Consider the following 19,147-nt stretch of genomic DNA (forward strand, 5'->3'; position numbering starts at 1 on the left):
TATGTTTTCTTTAACTTTTTGTGTGGATTTTCAGTTTTCCGCTTGTCTCAGCCCTTCTAGAATCTGAGAGTAGCTATTAGCTGCCATTAGCTTCTCCAGCTTCCTCAGCACTGCAGTCAATCTGACAATCATCCGTTCAACACCATACCTTCGCTAGTACCCAGCGGACTTATTCCACTATGTGTCCACATTGCAAACAAATCAAACATTTGTAAACCTGAGTAACGCTATCATCAATGCTCGCCAGTCACCTCACAATTCCTGACTCGCCACCGATGCTGTTTTCTTCAAATTCAACTCAAAAATACTCCATTGATCCCAAAGGGAAATCAAATGTAACTCAATTCAGATTCTTAAGAGTTATTATTGATAGTGATGCCCTTGTGAAAAATAAATATATTAAGTATGTAAAATCTTAACATACTTGAAACCAGACTAATCATCAATATACTTCAAATTTAAGGATTATATAACTTGAAGTATGGTATTTTGGAACAACTAATTTGGTGCTTAATGTATGTTAATTGTAATTATAGAAAATCACAATTTGAATTGTACTATCACATGCTTTTTGGGAATAACTAAAAGTATATAAAATTGTACTTAGTACACAAGTATAAGGCTTTTTTTGTCATGTGTTTAATGTTTTGAGGCATGAATAAATTGCTTATTTCTTTGTTAAACAACCGTACAGTAAGTCCAATGGTAAGGATTGTTTATTTTTAAGTAATTTTTTTTAAATAGTAAAAGATTATTAAAGCACCTAATAAACCAGAGTTCGTTAGCACATATGTAAACAGTGGAAGTATTTCATTGAAGGATACTTGGTCACTATTTACCAAGTACTTACAAATATTTTTGAAATGTATTAATTTAGATATTTAGGTTTGCTAAATAGACACAGAACTTATTTGAAAATATTACCCAAAATACAACTTCATAAAAGTGTTGTTTGTAAATATTTGTAATAAAATGTACATTTAAAATATAAATTTTTGCAAATACATGCAAATTGTATTTTGAAAAGGATTATCCAAAGTATAATTTTAGTAGTATATTTAATTAGAATTTAAAGTATATTTTAGAAAAATAAAATACTTTTAGAAATTGTACCAAACTACATTTTTAGGAGCACTTTGAAATTTTTTAATTTATTTTATATTTTAATACAATTTTAATAAGTATGTTCACTTGATAACATTAAAAATATATTTCAGAAAAATACAGCATATTTAAAATATACTTAAATATATTATTTTTCACCAGGGTGGCTGCTGGCAGGAAAGATTTCTCCTACCAGTCTGTATTACAGTGAATCTGAAGAAGTCTCTGATTTCTTCAGATTTGCATAGTTCTTCAGAAAATAGAATATCTGACTGAATATACTGTTTTCTAAAGAAGCTCCCTCATGAAGAGGATGGTCATGGTTGTCCATGATTTTCTTGATCCTATGAAGAATCCTTCTTTGCATCATTTCCAAAGGTTTCACAGTCGTCCCAGAACAGAACCAGCCTTCTTTATCAGGTCCCTGCTGCTGCCCCAACAGATAACAGATGAGATGACACTCTGAACAACAAATTTATAGAAGATCTGCAGGATCTTACTGCAAACCTTGAAGGATCTTAGATTCCTCAAGAAAATAGAATTGTTGGTCCTAGTCTTCCAGACTTAATTGTTACAGTCTCATACTGTGTAGATAACTTACTTCTGATCTCTGGCCAGATGCCTAAGTGAAGTCTGTTACAGCCTATGCAATATGCAAACCTTTTTAATTTATTTTAGAACAACAAGGTTTATGTAACAAATGATTGAACTTACTCCTCCCTCAATCAGAGGTCAGTCCTAAGATCTTTTAACACTACTTTTACAATGCAATAAGCTTATCTGCTCAGTAAAGCTCTGCATTACAATATCACAGTGTCATTTTGTGGCCAGAGCACCAATGTTCTTTAAACCGCACAGTAGACTGAATATCTGTTGTGAAGTTCATCTCTTTCTCATGTGACCATCATTTCTCAACCACAAACAAAAGTCTAATAAAAATTGGATAAAACTTATTAAAATGAAAGTCAGTTAACCTTAAAAGTATAGGCAAGGAGTCTGCCTTACCGACAAACTGGGAGCTAGTTTTATAGGAGAGGAGCTTGATAAATGAAGAAACTGCCTCCCATTCTACTTTAAGAACCTCTAGGAACCGCCAGTAAACTTGCAGTTTGAGAGTTTTAGAACATATGGAATGATCAGATATTTAATAATTTGATTATTTGGGGATTTATATTTAAGAAGCAAAAGTATAAGTAGTATTCTGTAGCTGACAGATAATATAGTAAGAGAAGCTAAAACTAGTGAAATATTTTTTTATTCTCATTAGAACTCTGGCTGGAGAGTTTGGGATGTGCTGAAGGCTTTTGAATATTTTTTAATACGATTTACGATTAAATCGATTTACGATTTACAATTTAATTCAGTCTACAAGCCTGTAATGTGTGGATTCATTTTTAATTTTTAACATTCAGGATAAACAGTTTGTCAAATGTACGTGAGTGAATAGAAAATTGAAAATTATGGAGACGAAATGTTCTATTTACTACTGGATCTCCTAAGAAGCTTGTCATACCAAAGTTTTTTTTATTATTCACCTATGGGGGGCAGTGAAGTCCACGAAACTTCCGGAAACCAGAAGAAAACATTGTTTAGGCTTGCGCATGCTTAGCAGAGAAGCGATCTGTTTTCCTGGTGGGATCATCGGAGTTTTGTCTCTTTAGTTTTCTGTTTGAGGGGAGAATTATAACTACAGTGGGAATATAACCGAAGGATGTTTGTTACATAAGTACTCTGAGACAGAAGCGTGACGTTTTCAGCCAGCATGGAAACCAAAAGAGTGGAAATTCCCACCAGCGTACTAGACGATCTGTGCAGGTAGGAGACGATTTACTGGCTCCGACTGTTTGCTACTCTAGGGCAGTCAAATGTTGTTACATGCTTTCCGTTTTGTAAAGTGTGTTACACTGGATTAATTTGTTTGTGTCCTAAATCAGAGTAGGCATGTTTGCATTCAGTGCGGAGCCATTATTGTTTCTGTCAGAAACTGCATGAAGTGCTGAGAACCACTGCTGGAGCCTGAAGGAAACTGAAGGTTTTTCCTCTCCTCGGTATCCTGCGTCCTCTGTAGTGTCCCCTTGACCTGCTCATTCAAACTGGGCCGGCGGGACAGGGCAGACATTAAATAACTCTAGATGTTACACATTCTCAACAGTAAAATCCCAAAGTGCACTGCCAGACCTCAGTGCTGCACAATTACTCAAGAAACAGCTCTGATGCCAATGTTTCTACAGAGTCTGGAAAAGTAGAGTACATAGAGAAAGTAAACAGAGTACCTCCATGTGACTCCATCCTCCTGTATTTACAATTCACTTCAGTTTATTTGGCTATTGGTTTGTAGGATCTCTGAAGAAGTCTGTGACTGACACACTGTATGGCAGTCTGATAAAAAGGGGGGGGACACAAAAAACAATTAAACTGAATAGTGTTGCAGTCCTTCAGTTGAACCAGCTACCTCTTCTTCATCACTCCATCTAGCTTCTTCCTCCAAAACTTAGTTACTACAGACAATAACAGCGACACTCTGCATTTACAATATTTTGTGAGAAATATTTATCATTAAAAGCTTTTGTGTACACAAAATGAAAGTGCAGTAAATCTTTTAAATCATGTAAGTGGTTTTATCATGTCAGGAACACTTTAAGTCCTTGGCACTGAAGCTGCTTCCCCAGCAAATGATGGAAGGACAACGTGGTCTCCACAACAGACCTCAGATCTGCAGCATTTAGCTGCACTGAAGGTCTTTAGCTGCCAGATAAAGTATGGTTTGCTTTGTCCCTCCTTGTAGATGGCTTCATACTATTAAAAAAAGAAGTTTGGTTTACAAGGCTGATTGGTCAAAATTTTTATTCCAGGTGTACCAATAAATTGTCCAGCCAATAAGTCTGCACTAATTTCCTTAATTTTGGTCAATTGTTGATCAGTTGATACTTAAGAGAAGCCGATCTTATTCACCAGTTTTACCTACCTCGGCAAAGGTCTAAAAATCAGCCACTGTCCTCTTTTACTCTGCCGTGTGAGAGGGTTGACTGACAGACCCACCCACCAGGTCATGTCTGCATGTTTGAGGTTAACAATAGTCACTCCACTGTTGTTAACTCAGCAACTTTCTTGCTATATTTAGCAACATTTCATAGAAAAAAGGTATTGGACAAAATCGGAATGGGCAGATTAGACTTTGTAAAGATCAGTAAACAGCAATCGGCCAGAAATCTGCAATTGGTGCAGCCCTAATTTCTATATCTAAAGAAGTCCAGAAATTTCATCCATTTCAGTAAACATGTGGTGACAATGGAGGAAACTGGCTCAGTATGGGCAATTAAAATGACTCCTTAACAACTGAAGCTTTTATATGTTTCTACATAATAAAGTTTCAGTACCAGGAATATTAAGACGTCTCTCCCAGCTGATGCCAACCACTGCTAATCTGGATGTTACATGATGACCCTGCTTTAAAGGATAAATAAACATTATGATAAATAAACATAAGTTTTTCATTTAAGATCTGACTTCAGTACTTAAAATCTGAAGGTACTTTAGGTACCTTCAGACCTAAAGTCCTCCATTTTTCAAATTTCAACGGAATGTTGAAATTTTGGGGAAGTCAAAAATGGACTGAGATTCCTGTTAGTTTGAATCTGGACAACAGTGGTATTTGGTAAGGAAAAATGATTGGGAACCCTGAGAGGATTTGTTTTCGTCTGTGTTTGTGTAGTCGATTCATCCTCCACATCCCCAGCGAGGAGCGGGACAACGCTATTCGTGTGTGCTTCCAGATTGAGCTGGCTCACTGGTTTTATCTGGACTTCTGCATTCAAAACACTCCAGGAGCACCTCAGTGTGGAATCAGAGACTTCGCCAAAGCTGATATCCTTTCATATGGTGTCTGTTCAAACAGCTCTCAAGACATTTCTAGTCATTTTAGTACAACCTTTGTGGAGATGTGTTCTCTTAGCTCTTTTAGGGTTTAATAAATTGCAGGACAGACATAATGTAGGAAGTCTTCATGGCAATAGGTACTATTATTCTTGACAACTGTAAACTTTTCCATCATTGTCCATTTCTGCTGCCGCATGGAGAGGATGTGCAGAAGGTTCTGGAGGAATGGAAGGAGTACAAGATGGGTGTACCCACGTATGGGGCAATTATTCTAGATGAATCACTGGAGAATGTGAGTTTATGTTGCATGTAGACATAAATCACAGTAAGAAGTTAGTTCAGTTCGGCTGTTGTCAGTCTGTCATTTCTTACTTAATAGCTAAAAACATTGCAGGCTCACTTTAAAAATCTTAATCAAGTTTATTTGTATAGCACATTTCAGCAACAAGGCATTTCAAAGTGCTTTATATCATAAAAACACAAAAATAGGAAGTATTCTCCTTGATAATTGTAAACTTTTGACTGTTTACTGATTCAATGATTATGATTCAAAAGCAACTCTAAACAGGTAGGTTTTTAGTCTAGATTTAAAGGAACTCAGTGTTTCAGCTGTTTTGCAGTTGTCTGGAAATTTATTCAAGATTTGTGGTGCATAGAAGCTGAATGCTGTTTCTCCATGTTTGGTTGGCACACAGTTGTAGCTGTGAACTGAATTAGTTTTTTTTTTTTTTTTCCTTTATTTTTAACTAGATAACATTATGGACATTAATGTGCTGAGCATAATGTCCATATCATCTTTTAAACTACAATCACATGGTTATTAAAAAAAACAACAACAGAGAGATACTCAAATATTCAGGAAAAAAACATTAAATAATGCAAGGCCTCATTGAATGTACAAAATTTGCATACTGAGAATAAAGGTAATGGCACTTAATGTAACAAATTGACATTTCTGAATGAAATATTCTCCACATAGAATAAACCTGTTTATCAAACATTCTTATTTGCACTGTTTAGCCCAAATGATGTATTGTTGTGTGAGATACAAATATGTTTAGATTAAATCATTGATCGAATCAATCAAATCAGTGTTCTCTCATGGCCATGAAAGGGTGTGCGTGCGTGTATGTGTGTGATCAGTGGCACAAAAAGTGGGTATGCAGCGCATGCAACACATAGGGGCGCTGCACCAGAGCGGCGCCCCCTCTGGTGCAGCGACCGAACTTCAGAAAGTGCCGTTCTACAAAGTATTTTAATTAATACCCGTCATTGACACATTCCACTTCACCGCGCCCTTACACTCCTTCACCTCGCGCACATATAAATGTAAATGTAGCGAGTTTTACCTTTCATGTGTCTTCGTCTCGGTGGGGGGGTAAACATACGATCGCTCATACAGATAGAGCGACCGTATGTTTTCTACGCTCCTTCACCCTTACGTACCTTCCTTTGAGGGGTGGGGGGGACGCGTTTTATGTTTTCGCATCCACCTAAATAATATGTAGTTGCGCCCGTGTGCGTGATATGTAACTAGTATAGTTTTTCCTTCCAGGCGCTGCTTGTTCAGGGCTACCTGGCCAAGTCCGGCTGGGGATTCCCAAAGGGGAAAGTGAATGAGGATGAAGCTCCTCATGATTGTGCAGTTCGTGAAGTGAGTCTTCCAGGTCTTGTTGACTGAGTTTAAAGCAGTATAACTGTCTCTGATGTGTGTTTCAAGCAGAACATCTAACTGCAGGTGCTGGAGGAGACAGGTTTTGATATCAAGAACCGCATCTGCAAAGACGTGTACATTGAGCAGAAGATAACTGACCAGTTGGTACGACTCTATATCATCCCAGGAGTACCTAAGGATACAAAGTTCAACCCCAAAACACGGAAAGAGATCAGGGTAGAGAAACTTTTCAACATTTGGAAGTGCTTGATTTCTATTGTTAAGACATATTTCTTCCAAACAAATTTTGTTTTCGTTTTTTCCAGAACATTGAATGGTTTCCTATCGAGAAGCTGCCCTGCCACAGGAATGACATGACCCCAAAGTCTAAACTGGGACTAGCGCCTAATCGGTTTTTCATGGCCATTCCATTCATCAGGTAGTAACAGTTTACAAGTAGTTGTATTAGTACAACATACAACAGGATCTTAATTCAGAAATATGTCAATGTATGTGCCAGCACGAGACGCTTGTTCACCTTTTTCAAAATTTCAGTACCAAAGTTAAATGGCATGTGTTTTAGTTTATCTATAACCATAGACGTAAATCCCGGGGGGGTCAGGGGAGTCCAGATCCCCCCAATCTTGGAAAAGTCTAGAATTGTCCCCCTCAAAGAAATTATGAAAGAAACCCTAGTATTTAAACAATATCAATATAAAAAAGGCAATAGAAACAAAGAACGAAGTAAATGTGCCATTAAGAAAAAAATAAGAATTAATTTTTAGGTCACCCCCACTATTGTTAGAACAATGGTTCAGTCCAAAATGTAGGAGGAGCAACAGCTACTGACACCATAGACATGAACACGTAGACCCCTCATGGGGTGGGTCGGCCGTTGCTGCGAAACATCACAGCATCCGCCATATTGAATGTGGAATATGTGCCAGTAAGCTAATACAGGTAAATGGACCGAACTTCAAAAAGTGCCGTTCTACAAAGTATTTTAATTAATACCCGTCATTGACACATTTTCTCTCACACACTAATTTATTTGGCAATCAAAGAAATGACTAAAGACAGAGTTTCTAACTTTTGATGTGATTATTTAATTGTTTTGGGGCATTTCTGAATAAAGAGCACAATGTTTTTATTTGATAGAAATGATTCTGATCATTTCTATCTGTGTCTGTTCATCATTAACATTGATGAACAGACACACTTTTACAATGTTTTATTAAAGAACATACTTTCATAATTTAATGTACATTTAACATTTCAAGACAAGAAACAAATTATTTTCTTGTATTTATTTTCTATACATTGAGAAATGACTTTTGATTTATAAATCAGTCATTGTCAAACAATAAACTACACATTTTTCTTACTTTTTTCCAGAGAAAAAATATTTATTACAGTATGTCAACTCTGCTACTGACAGCAAAGAGTGAAAATAATTCTAACAGAGTAAATTAGTTTTATTTCATTATATAAGCTACATTAATACACTAATACTTCAGATTGAGATTTAAAAATACACAAAAAGTGAAAGAATAAAACATTTATTTATTATACTGGGAACACTGGTCACAGGCTTCAGTCTGCTGGTCACACTGGGAGACCTCATTGACTTCTGAGACGTCCTGGTTCACAGGCTAAAGCCAAGGATAAAAGAGAAATTATCCAAAAGTGAAATAGAAAATACATATATGTTTCCTTCACATTCATAAAAAGACATTTTCATCATGTTGGGCTCTGACTCGTAGCATCTTTATAGCTAAATACCGACATGGTGAAGCTGAGCTGGGAAACAGACTGAAGAACAGCAGCTCCAGCTCTGATCCTGACTGATCTTTCCTCACTAAATCCTCTGTTTTTTAATTAACTTCTCCTCTAACAGCGGTTTTTCATCAGCTCTCTCTCATTAGAAAACAGTGTGAAAACGTTAGCTGCTAAGCTAACAATCAGCGGTTATTTCGGGCCAATTAAGCTACATAGAAAATATTTCTCGGTTGTTTAGAAGCGAATTTCTGGCTGCAAAGTAAAGTAATTCTGATCTTTCATCCTTACCTGTGGAAGGTAATGCCAGGGAATCCAGTTTGTTTCGTAAAACGGTTGAAATAAGTCCACACAGCACAGGACTTAAGGAGCTCTGATCGCCCTGCTGCCACATAGAACATGGCGGACGCTTTTACGTACGACTCAGGGCTCCATGAGGCGTCTACGTATATGATGTCTATGAATGACACAGGCTAGAGCCGGTGAAGTGAGGAGCTAGCTGTTAGCTGTGAGTCTGCAGCATTAACAAAAAACCCTCCAGTAAGTAAATACTTAAAGCAAAAGACATGCAACACATTTTATTTACTTTCACTGCTCAATAGAAAGAAACACATTGATAATAAAAATCAGTCCACAGTTCATTATTTCATTACTTTGGCTGAATCTTGATAAACTGCCACCTTATGCCTTGGAAATCAAAACTAGCAAAACTGCTACATTGCTTTCAAACACTTAGCTCCTTTTTTCTGTCGAAGGTAGTCAATATTTCAATTATATTTAGCTCTCTAACTCTTACTTTAATAGTTTAAAACGGGAGCAGCTGAGCCTTAGCACAAGCCAACAGCTCAGTATGGGAGCTGAGAGCAGAGAGGCTACTGCAGCTGACAGTAAAACAAAAAGTTTAAAGCAACTTAAGTTATAATTTAAATAACACATGACTTGTATTGAGAACCTCGGCAATAAATCAATATTTATGAGGAATTTTATTATGTGGAGTTACTTATTAAAACTTTTTAGTCAGAGCCTTACATTTTTGTAAATGTGTAGCAGAGATTATATGAATCAAACTCATATCTAAGCAACATTTGAATTTTAGTTTGACTTCTATGGGTCTCAACAAGTTGTTTACTGAGAAAAAACACGTTTGTTATTCATTGCTACATACTAGTCATTTTTGGTCCTGCAGCCTCAACACACACAAAAAAATTAAAATCACATTTTACGTTACATTTTACTGTAACTTTGAGGTCTCAGTTTGATATAAAATGGGCATTATAAATAAAATGTTTTACTCTTGTAGAAAATGTCAATGTCATTTGGATAGTAGTTATTCCTGATCTGATTGGCTGATAGTATTGATCGAGTTTAGATCTCCAAAGGTCCATCACAGGCAGCCATATTCAGGTGTGTTTCCACTAGATAACTGGTGTCCTGCTCTCTTGTTCATGTAACTCTTTGTTCTTTTACAGACCACTGCGTGAATGGATTAACAGACTAAAGGGTGAATCAGATAGTGATGAGGAGCTGGCAAACAACAGGATGACTCCATCCAAACCTTTAGACGGCATTCGGTAAAATAAATCACCACCTGTTCTGAGAATACTTAAAACTTGCTCTAAACTAAGTACTAATACTTAGTTTAGTGGTGAATTGTGGGCAGGGCAACCTGTTAAATCTCAGCAAGCCTGCAAATCAACACAGGGGTTTGCATTGGATGATTGTCTGGTTTGCTGTTTTTGTGTTTTTCATGTTAGGTTAGATTAATGTAAGGATCCAGACCTGATCCATCCAGTCAGAACACATTCTTTCCTTCCCACTTACCACCTTCCACAAAACTCTTTATTGTGTATCTATCTAAGGTCAAAGAGCCGAAACAATGCAGGCACTGATGTATATCCAGGAGAGGGGTGGACCAAACACAAGCAGCAGAGGACTCCAGGGCAGATGAACCAGAATGATCCCAACCAGGTCAGAGACATGCAGAGTACTGTTCTGTTGTTACAGAATATTCCCCCAAATCTACCCTGATGCTCTAGCACACATAAGCAAACACCTATCAGTCAGCACAGCAGTTACTATGGAGATTTTTATCATGGAGTGATGGGATTAATTTTACTGTCTAGCCAAAGTTACAGAGAGCAGTAGGGCCAATCCTAGTACCATAGGCTGGTTTGGTAGTGCAGGACTCTGTACGCATTGGCTCTTTAGACCCTGCACTGTTTTCTAATGGCCAAAAATGTTCAAGACTTGATCAATGTTCTAAAATACAAAAGTAATAGCAAATGCTAGCTTTAGACGTTTTTGAAGCATTGTCATTCAACATATGCATAGCATAAAGAATTACACTAATACAGTGAGGAATATTTTTCTTAGCCAATTAATCATTTTTAGTAGCAAACTACATGAGTTTTTTTTCACATTTTTTGACTGTTATATTGAAGATAATGTGTTCATTCTGTTTGATATAATACCTTGAGATTTTCCTATAAAACAAGTCTGCTGTTGCACATATTGTAAAACTAAGTTGTGGCTTGAAACAAATGTTGTTTATCTCCACCAGGGGCAAAAATGGCTCTCAGGGTTCAAGACATTGCTGACCCTGCTGTAGTTGTGTTGAAACTGAAAAATCTGAGACCAAGCATCCAAGATTTGTTAGACTTGAGTGAGCAGAACACTTAGGATGTGTTGCGACAACATGTTGCCGTCTGTGTTGCTGTAACAAAGCAGCAGTTTTGTGAATGTGACTGCAATTAGGAAGTCCCAAGGGCAGGTTTCAAGTCCTGACAGCATCCCCAACTAAAGAAACTCATCGGGATGAGTCGAACACATCCAGTATCAGTTTGTGGTACTCTTGGGGATAAACAAGCTTACAAGCTTGAGAACAACAGGTTTGCTGGTGGCAGTATCATGATGTGTGGGCGCTGTACTGCCAGCTGGAGAAGACTTCAGAGAGGAGGTTAAAACATACACATAAGTGGGTTTTATTAATGGCCAATGAAACTAAGCATGTGGCCAGGCTGGTTACAAAGTGGCTTGAGGACACCATATACAGTGTTTTGAAGTGGCCATTACAAAGCCCTGATCTCAGTCCCATAGAAAGTACTTAGCTGAAAAGCTGGGAGTGAGCAAAGCAGCCTTCTGTCAGTTCCAACAAGTCAGTTCTACCAAATACTAGGAGAAATATATGCAAACTTTTGACTTTGAAGAATGGTTTGAAAAGAGTCTTCCTGACATTTATTCTGACATTTAGCAAATAGAAACATTGTTTGTTTCCAGAAACCAAACCCTTCACTCCTAAACTGCATCACTGACAGAATATCAGTATTTAGTTGATGTTCAGGAGGGTCTTATGTTTAGGTCAGTTAAACAATAAAAACTATCTACCTTTCAGTCCTAATGTCATTAATATTAAGCTTAATAATATGTAATCAGTCAACTATCCTGTGTCTGACTTTGATGACTCTTCTAAAGCTAAAACATGATGGTGGTTGTAAATTGTAAAAAGATGAGTCCTTGTCCTGTCACAGCTTAGCCACTATCTGCTGTTCAAGGTCTGTATTCTCTCTGCAGAAACTGGTTTTGAAAAGCAGTGGCAGAAAAAGACAGGACTCTCCTTGTGTAAAGAGAGGAACCAGTGAAAATGGATCCAATAACCAGCAGGTTAGTGGCGACACATTGAAACTTAGGCTACGTCCACACTGCAGTGACAATGCTCAATTCCGATTTTTAGTGAGATCAGAATTTCTTTGCATGGTCATTCAATTTCAAAATGTATGTGACTTGTACATGATCTCCTGTGTGAACTCCAAATGACCAGAAAGTAGTTACCCAATCGGAGCCAGCACATTAGCAACTTAATCCTCATTATGGTCTACCATGGTTGTTGTTTTTCTTCCTGCTTGTGCATATCAGGATGCAGAATAGTGACATTTGTCGAGTATCATTGACGTTCACATATCCAAGTGGCCTGGGTTGTGTTAGAAAAAATCTGATCTGTATTATTCAAGCTGCCATGGATAGATCAGATACAAGCCGCATTAAGGCAAAAAAAATAAATAAATCAGATTTGGGTCACTTCAGGGTGCAGTGTGAATGTTCCACTTCCTTCATTTTTGAAGATGTTATCTGAGCAAAAGAAATCATCATATGGTGAACTACAGACGTTAAGCAGAAAATAGGTAGCTAATGCAGTGTGGCGCCTTTAAATTATTAGATATATTTTTATGTGCCCATCATATAATAAAAGCAATAAAGAGGTTTTTAACTATTTACACAAGAAAATATATTAAAGTCATAAGTCACATTTTTATGATCCTGATTTCCTTGTTTCTCAAGACCTCTTAAAGAGGTTCTTGTTTAAGAGAGTCTGAAAATAAGATGTTTTTTTCTTGCTGGCTGTGAGACTTTCTACTTCCAGCAGTATGTTGTCTGACATTCTGTCAGGACTTACAATGTTGAAGCATGACTAGATAATAAGGAAAACCTAGCAGTCCCTGGTAACACAACAGGACTGCAGCACTGCTACTTCATACTGGTTTGCTTCTTATTTTCCAACATGTTGAATATTTTTCAAAGAATTCAAATTTGAACTTTCTTCTTTCTTTCATGGGTATCCAGAGTTGGAACATGTATGGGTGGGCATGAAATGACTCCTATTTTACAAACCTTCTTTCATCTCTTTAACAGAAAGAAGACAAACGACCTCAGCCCAGACCACTACAAGATATGTTTGAGAGAGGTAGGCTGCATAAAGTCTAAAACCCAATTCAGATCATATTTTTGTCTTCATGTGCTGCTTGTGCCTCTGGACCCCATCCAGGTCCTCAGGAATCACTGGCTTACATGTTTTGGATAGGATCAAAAGAGTCCGTTACGGTTAGGGGGGTTATACTGTGTGGTTGTCCTGGGACTATGGTCTGGGTGGGCTTTAAGATGCCTTAATTAGAGTGTCCAAGTCCAGTCCTCCAGACCTACTGCTCTGCAATGTGAGCAGCACACCTGGACCCAGCACACCTGGACCAAATGAATGGCTCATTCCCAGGCCTCTTCCTACATCTAGGCAGAACTGAATGTAGTGGTGGTCTGCTTGAAGCTGAAGATCCAGCAAATGGGTCAGTAAAACAACACAATGTATTGTGAGTATTGTGTCAGAGCTCGACTGGTTTGACTAGAACCAGGTGGAGAATGTTGGGTCTTTTGGTGGAATTACTTCATCAATTCAGCATGGCCTGGAGACTATGAGCCAGTGATTCTGCTGAGGTGTTCAGGAAGCTCAGGTTGCTTTGATAGCTACCTTCATGTCATCTGCTTTGTTGGTTCTGCTGTCTCTCATCTTCCTCCTGACATTGTAAAACTGTAGATTCTGTTTGCTGGCCAGTCAATAACAATATCATCATGCTCAATGAAGCAGCTTTTTGGTACATTTCAGTTTGGGCAGGTCTGAAGACCTTCTGGAAAATAAAATCTGCTTCTTCATAAAGCCTGTCAGCAGAGAGAAGCATGAAGTACTCTAATATTTCCTGGCAGACGGCTGCACTGACTTGGGTCTTGAGAAAACGGTGGACCAACATGAGCAGATGACTCCAGCTGAGGAAACTTCACACTGAACTTCAAGCAACATGTATTCTGTGCCTCTCCACTCGTCCTTCAAACTCTCAGACGTTGATTTCCAGATGAAGTATAACCTTTACTTTGACCTGGAAAGAGAACTTTGGCACCTACACACTCAGATTTGTAAAATTAAACCTTATGACGCCAGTCATATATGTTTTCATATTTTTGGTCACCAGATGCCACTTAAGGACTTTCCAGAAAAGCTTCAAACAATCAACCTTTTTTTCAATACAAGCTTCATTTGTAGCTCAACGCTATGAAGAGGAGGGAGTTAAACCATTTGATTCATTCAAGTGTGTTGGAGCACAAATGCGTCCAAAAGTTGCAGGATAGTAGCCTTCAGGACTGGACCTGACCTCACAATGAATACAGCAAAATTTTCCCACCTCTTTATCTGCTACTGAAAAAGCCCAAAATTTAAGTTGCCTCAGTTCAGTCTGAATAATATCTATTCTCCCAGTGCTGATCTGGAAACGTCTTCACATTTACAGGGTTTCATTTCTTTTATTTGTCATTATGCATTAGAGCAGTGGTTCCCAAACTTTTTCTCCTACTTGTTAACAAGCTTAAGGTTCTGTATTGATATTAGCTAGTCATCTTTTAGCTAACATTAGCTAGTCATCTTTTAGCTAACATTACCTGCATCCAACAGCTTTACTCAACTCAGTCGGTTAGTTTGGAGGGAAAAACTGTGAAAAGTTCTTTGCGTTTTGCTGGTTTGCTGCCTTAATTCTAACACACCTGCGTAGCTCTGTACAGCAGCAGCAGGTCTCCTTCACTGCTGCACAGGTGTAAAAACAGGTTACAACATGTTAACAACAGATTAAACAGTTTTAACTGCTGATAAAAGTGACAGAGGACACAGATATGGGAAGTGTGGAAGCCTCTACTGTATCAAATTGACAGGAATAACAGAGAGTTGGTCACTTTAAGGTAAAAACCCAGCGCATACAGCGTTCATGTTTTGTTTTTTGTTTTTTTCATCCAGACGGCTTCCCGCGCCCCCCTTGCAATGGCACGGCGCCCCCCCTAGGGGGTGCGCCCCACAGTTTGGGAACCTCTGCATTAGAGCAATGTTGTCCAAACTCGGTCCTCAATGACTGCTGATGAGACCTGCCATAACAAGATTTTGCTGTGTGTTAAATAATAATATGGTTGCTTTGAGACCACTTTCAAGTAATATTTTAATAATGGCATAATAATGCAAATTCACAATCTCAAAGACAAATAAACTTTAATTTTAAAATGAACACTTAACACTGGAAGTGGAAGATATTTAAAATACTTTAAGACTAATTCTGATTACTCTTAATGCTTAAGTCTACTGCTAATGCGCACTAGTCTAATGTTTATTAAAGCTGCACAATATGACCTCTAGGAGAAAACTTGTAAGTTGGTCATATGAACAAGTTAAAATAAAAGGACTTAGTAGTGAAAACTGAGATGGGTTATATTTACCACTAGCTATTCAGTGACACTAGTTTAGTTAGAAAATGATAGTGTTGTTTTCATGGTTTGAGATATTATATAAATTTAAAAAAAAATCTCTTTTGTTTTTATAGACATGGCTACAAGCAGTTCCAGTTACCATTCATCAGCTGGAGACAAAGACTTTGAGCACTTGGTTTCCTCCAAGGCTTTCCTGAATTTCAAATTTGACAGAGACGCCATCATGAAATGCTTTGATTACTGATGTTCATCAAACTCTACATTCAGTGACTTTTAATCTTCATGGACAAAGATGTTTCTGAACAAGCTCTTTCCCTTTTTGCCTTCCTTGTTGTGAGCCCACATATTCATCTGAAGTTTGTCCATATTTCTCTAACCATGTAGAAAAGTGTTTCATGTTGCCTGCCTTTACTGTCCAACTGTTCTCACGTCAGTTCATAATGTAGCACTTCTTTCATCAAGCTGGACTTCACGTACTTCTCACATTACTGCACCAAGTTACATCCACAGGAAACTGCACCCAATGGATGGCTACTGTTCAAACTAGCATATATTCAGCAGAGCTAAGATATTTCTCATTTCAAAAACTTTCAGATTTTAAACCTAATATTTTGGGATAGTGCTAAATATAAAACAATGTGAAAAGAAGTGATAGCATATTAAATTTGGGTGTTGAATCACTATCAACACTTCATCTTTGTCTGGGTTACTTGACACCCTAACCCAGATGTCAAGTATTACTACTTGACATCTGGATGTTTAGATTTTATTAAAGAAGGTACATTTAATTCTGGAGTTTGTAGCTTTATAGTTTTGCTAACTTGCTTTGCATCTGCCAGAGAACTTCTAGTTTGTTTTACAATGACTTCATATATTTGCTTTTACAGACACTGCCACTGTGTTCTAACCAAAAACCAGAATTTTTCAGACACATTTCTTACAGTGAATGACATAAATTTTAAACCACAAACTGTTGAATATATTCTAAAGCTTTTCTGAAACTATTTGTCTTTAGTTTGACGCCATAATTTGCCACTCGTTTTGTCATATTTTTTTCTGTTGATTGGGTTTGGCTTTTAGCAGTTTTCTCTGAAATTAAGATTTTATTTTGGGGACTTAGAATATGTGCTTAATTTTGAAGAACAAGCTGACTGTGCATTTGGAGTTTTGCAAACAGAATGCTACTAAATCCACAGAGCACCTCTAGTTTAAAGCAGAAACAAATTACTAAATTAAGATTGAAAAATATGAGTTTCAAAATAATAAAAAATAGTACAAAATAAAATTCAAAATAAAAATAATTAAAGAAAAACTGAAATAGTAAGTTTTACATCCATTGTGTTTCAGGAAGGAAGTTCATAGTTTAAATGCTTTACTTGAACTTCTGTAATCTCCACTAATATTTGAAAAATAATATTTTAAAATTACACTTAATATTTCAGGAAAACATAAGAAACATTGAGTTCTCTGGTGAGTTTCTTTTCTTTGGTATATGTCTCACTCCTGTTTGTTGTAATTTACAAGATTTGTGCGATCAAAGTGATCCTGTATTGCTTTAAAAACTTTAGACGTTCCCAATCATGTTCATGATGCACAATTTATCTTGTTAAGATGGCACGGGTTTATTTCTGTGGGAGAAAATAGTGATACATAAAACAGTGCTTTCGCTACAAAAAAATCTAATGTTGAGATTTATTTCTACGTGACTTTGTTACTCTGAGCAAGTGCTGTGTTCATACCATGAGTGATTGTTTTACGAGACAAGCTGTTTGTAATGGATTTTACCCATGGTGATCTCAAGTGCACTTGGTTTAAATTGTTTTTATTTTTGGACGGTGAATTTAATAAAAGTATTTTTCACTCTGACATTAACTGGTTTACTTCCAGCATACACTGTTCAACATAATAGACGTGTGCTTAAAAAAAGCAAGGATTAATTTTCAAACACGCATTGGCAACATGGTACTTGTGGTACTTAAAAAAAAAAACAAAATATGAGGAAAATCGGACCCCATTTCTTCTCATTTTACAGAAACTAAGGAAAAACGAATTTTAGGTTGTTTAAAAACAGTCTGCTCTTTGCTTTACTAATATTTTCTGCATAACAAGAAAACTACTTGAGGATTTAGCTTTGCTTTAAATCTCTGAATAGATATCAACTCCTATTTCTTTTTGAGAACTACTTTATATACATGTTTCATGGAATTGACCACCTTCTGTAAACAGGTTATCCAGCCCAGAATATTTGGACTATATTCTATAACTCCTCTGAGCTTCTTAGATTTTGCTTCAGAAAACGTGTATGTATATGTTAGTCAACAGACTTTTTCTCTTTAAGGTCTGGAGTTGGATTGATCCCCCTAAAAGATTTAGCAGGGGTACGCAGTGCCTGCAAGAGAGGGGAGCGGCTGTCTGCTGTAAAGAATCAACGGGTTCACTGTGCAGCCGTGAGTTCACCCACTAATCAGCCGTGACTGATTAGTTTTTCAAGAACAGTCTAAAACACGACTTAATCAGTTAATAAATAACTTTTTTCCCATTTCATATTGTTTTGCTTTGCTAGAGCAGCAGTGCGATATGTCGATTGCGGAAGGCTTTGAATCGATCTCGGCATTAGGTGACAAACTGAACGCCGCCAGAACGCTGAGACCAGCACGTCCTCCTCTGACCCGCTTAAAACGTTCGTAACTTTATTAAAGCACAACAACAAAAATCAACAAAACGTGTTCAAATTAATGACCCAACAATAATAATAATCTCAGTGATTATTCAACAAGGTGTTGTGCAATTCTGTGCGTTTCGGTTCCATTATCAAAAATAACTAGCAGAGCAGGAGTTTAAAATTAACTAATCAACCACCGCTGTGTTCAGGGAGCGCTGATTAATGATCGCAAAATAAATATCAAGCCTGAAAACCTGATATCATAACGGACTGAATGTTATGTTTTCTCTGGTCGGCTTGTGGAGCGCAGGAGGTTGCCATGGCAACGGATGTGCTTAAATGACAGAGAAAGACGGAGAATAAAAAGGTGCGGTGGTTTAGAGTTTACCTTTGCTGTGGCGCATCACAGCCGCTGTAGTTTCTGAACTTCAATAAACGACAAAACTTTTACTAATTATCTTGTTCTTTGTGAGTATACGTCATTTACAACAAACATCAAACGGTAAATATGTTTCATTAAGTATTTAACAAACAAATGGCTTCTACTGCGATAATTATGTGAAATTAAATTAATTGTCTAATATAAAAAATAGTTTGGTGCTGTCGGGTTCAGAGTCTGAGAGGCTTTTCCTTTATCAAACAAAATTTTTTTGCCTCTTTTTTAGTGGAAATATTGATGTTGATGAGACTTTCTCCAAAATGATAACCTTTTTCAACCTTTAGCTCCACAATGAGGCTCTAACATTCACAAATAACAGTGAAATAAAATCCAGTCCAACATCTGGTTTGAAGTGATTCCTCTAGAACCTGTTGGAGGAAAAATATCCCAACTTCAGAAGATGTGCTTTTAACTTAACAGAGCTCCTATCAGTACCTTTGGGGGTGTTCCCCACTTTGATCTCGGGGCTTTCAGTCCATATTCTGCACAGATGTTCCTGTACACCAGGGGTGTCAAACTCAATTTCACCGAGGGCCGCTTCAGCAGATTGGCCACCCTCAAAGGGCCACATTGA

At 37.3% G+C, this 19,147-nt stretch overlaps 1 protein-coding gene across 1 annotated transcript; it reads left to right on the forward strand.

The window, feature by feature from the left end:
* Positions 1–2,685: 2,685 nt before the first annotated feature.
* On the forward strand, positions 2,686–16,153 carry dcp2 (decapping mRNA 2). Its single transcript, XM_007574061.2, has 11 exons — positions 2,686–2,919; positions 4,817–4,968; positions 5,145–5,272; positions 6,536–6,634; positions 6,719–6,871; positions 6,961–7,073; positions 9,880–9,981; positions 10,270–10,378; positions 11,981–12,070; positions 13,097–13,148; positions 15,586–16,153. The coding sequence occupies exons 1-11, from the start codon at positions 2,867–2,869 to the stop codon at positions 15,714–15,716; spliced, it is 1,182 nt and encodes a 393-aa protein (XP_007574123.1). The 5' UTR covers positions 2,686–2,866; the 3' UTR covers positions 15,717–16,153.
* Positions 16,154–19,147: the final 2,994 nt, after the last annotated feature.

Source organism: Poecilia formosa, unplaced genomic scaffold, assembly GCF_000485575.1.
Source record: "Poecilia formosa unplaced genomic scaffold, Poecilia_formosa-5.1.2 Scaffold343, whole genome shotgun sequence".
In the NCBI taxonomy this organism is placed as follows: Eukaryota; Metazoa; Chordata; class Actinopteri; order Cyprinodontiformes; family Poeciliidae; genus Poecilia; species Poecilia formosa.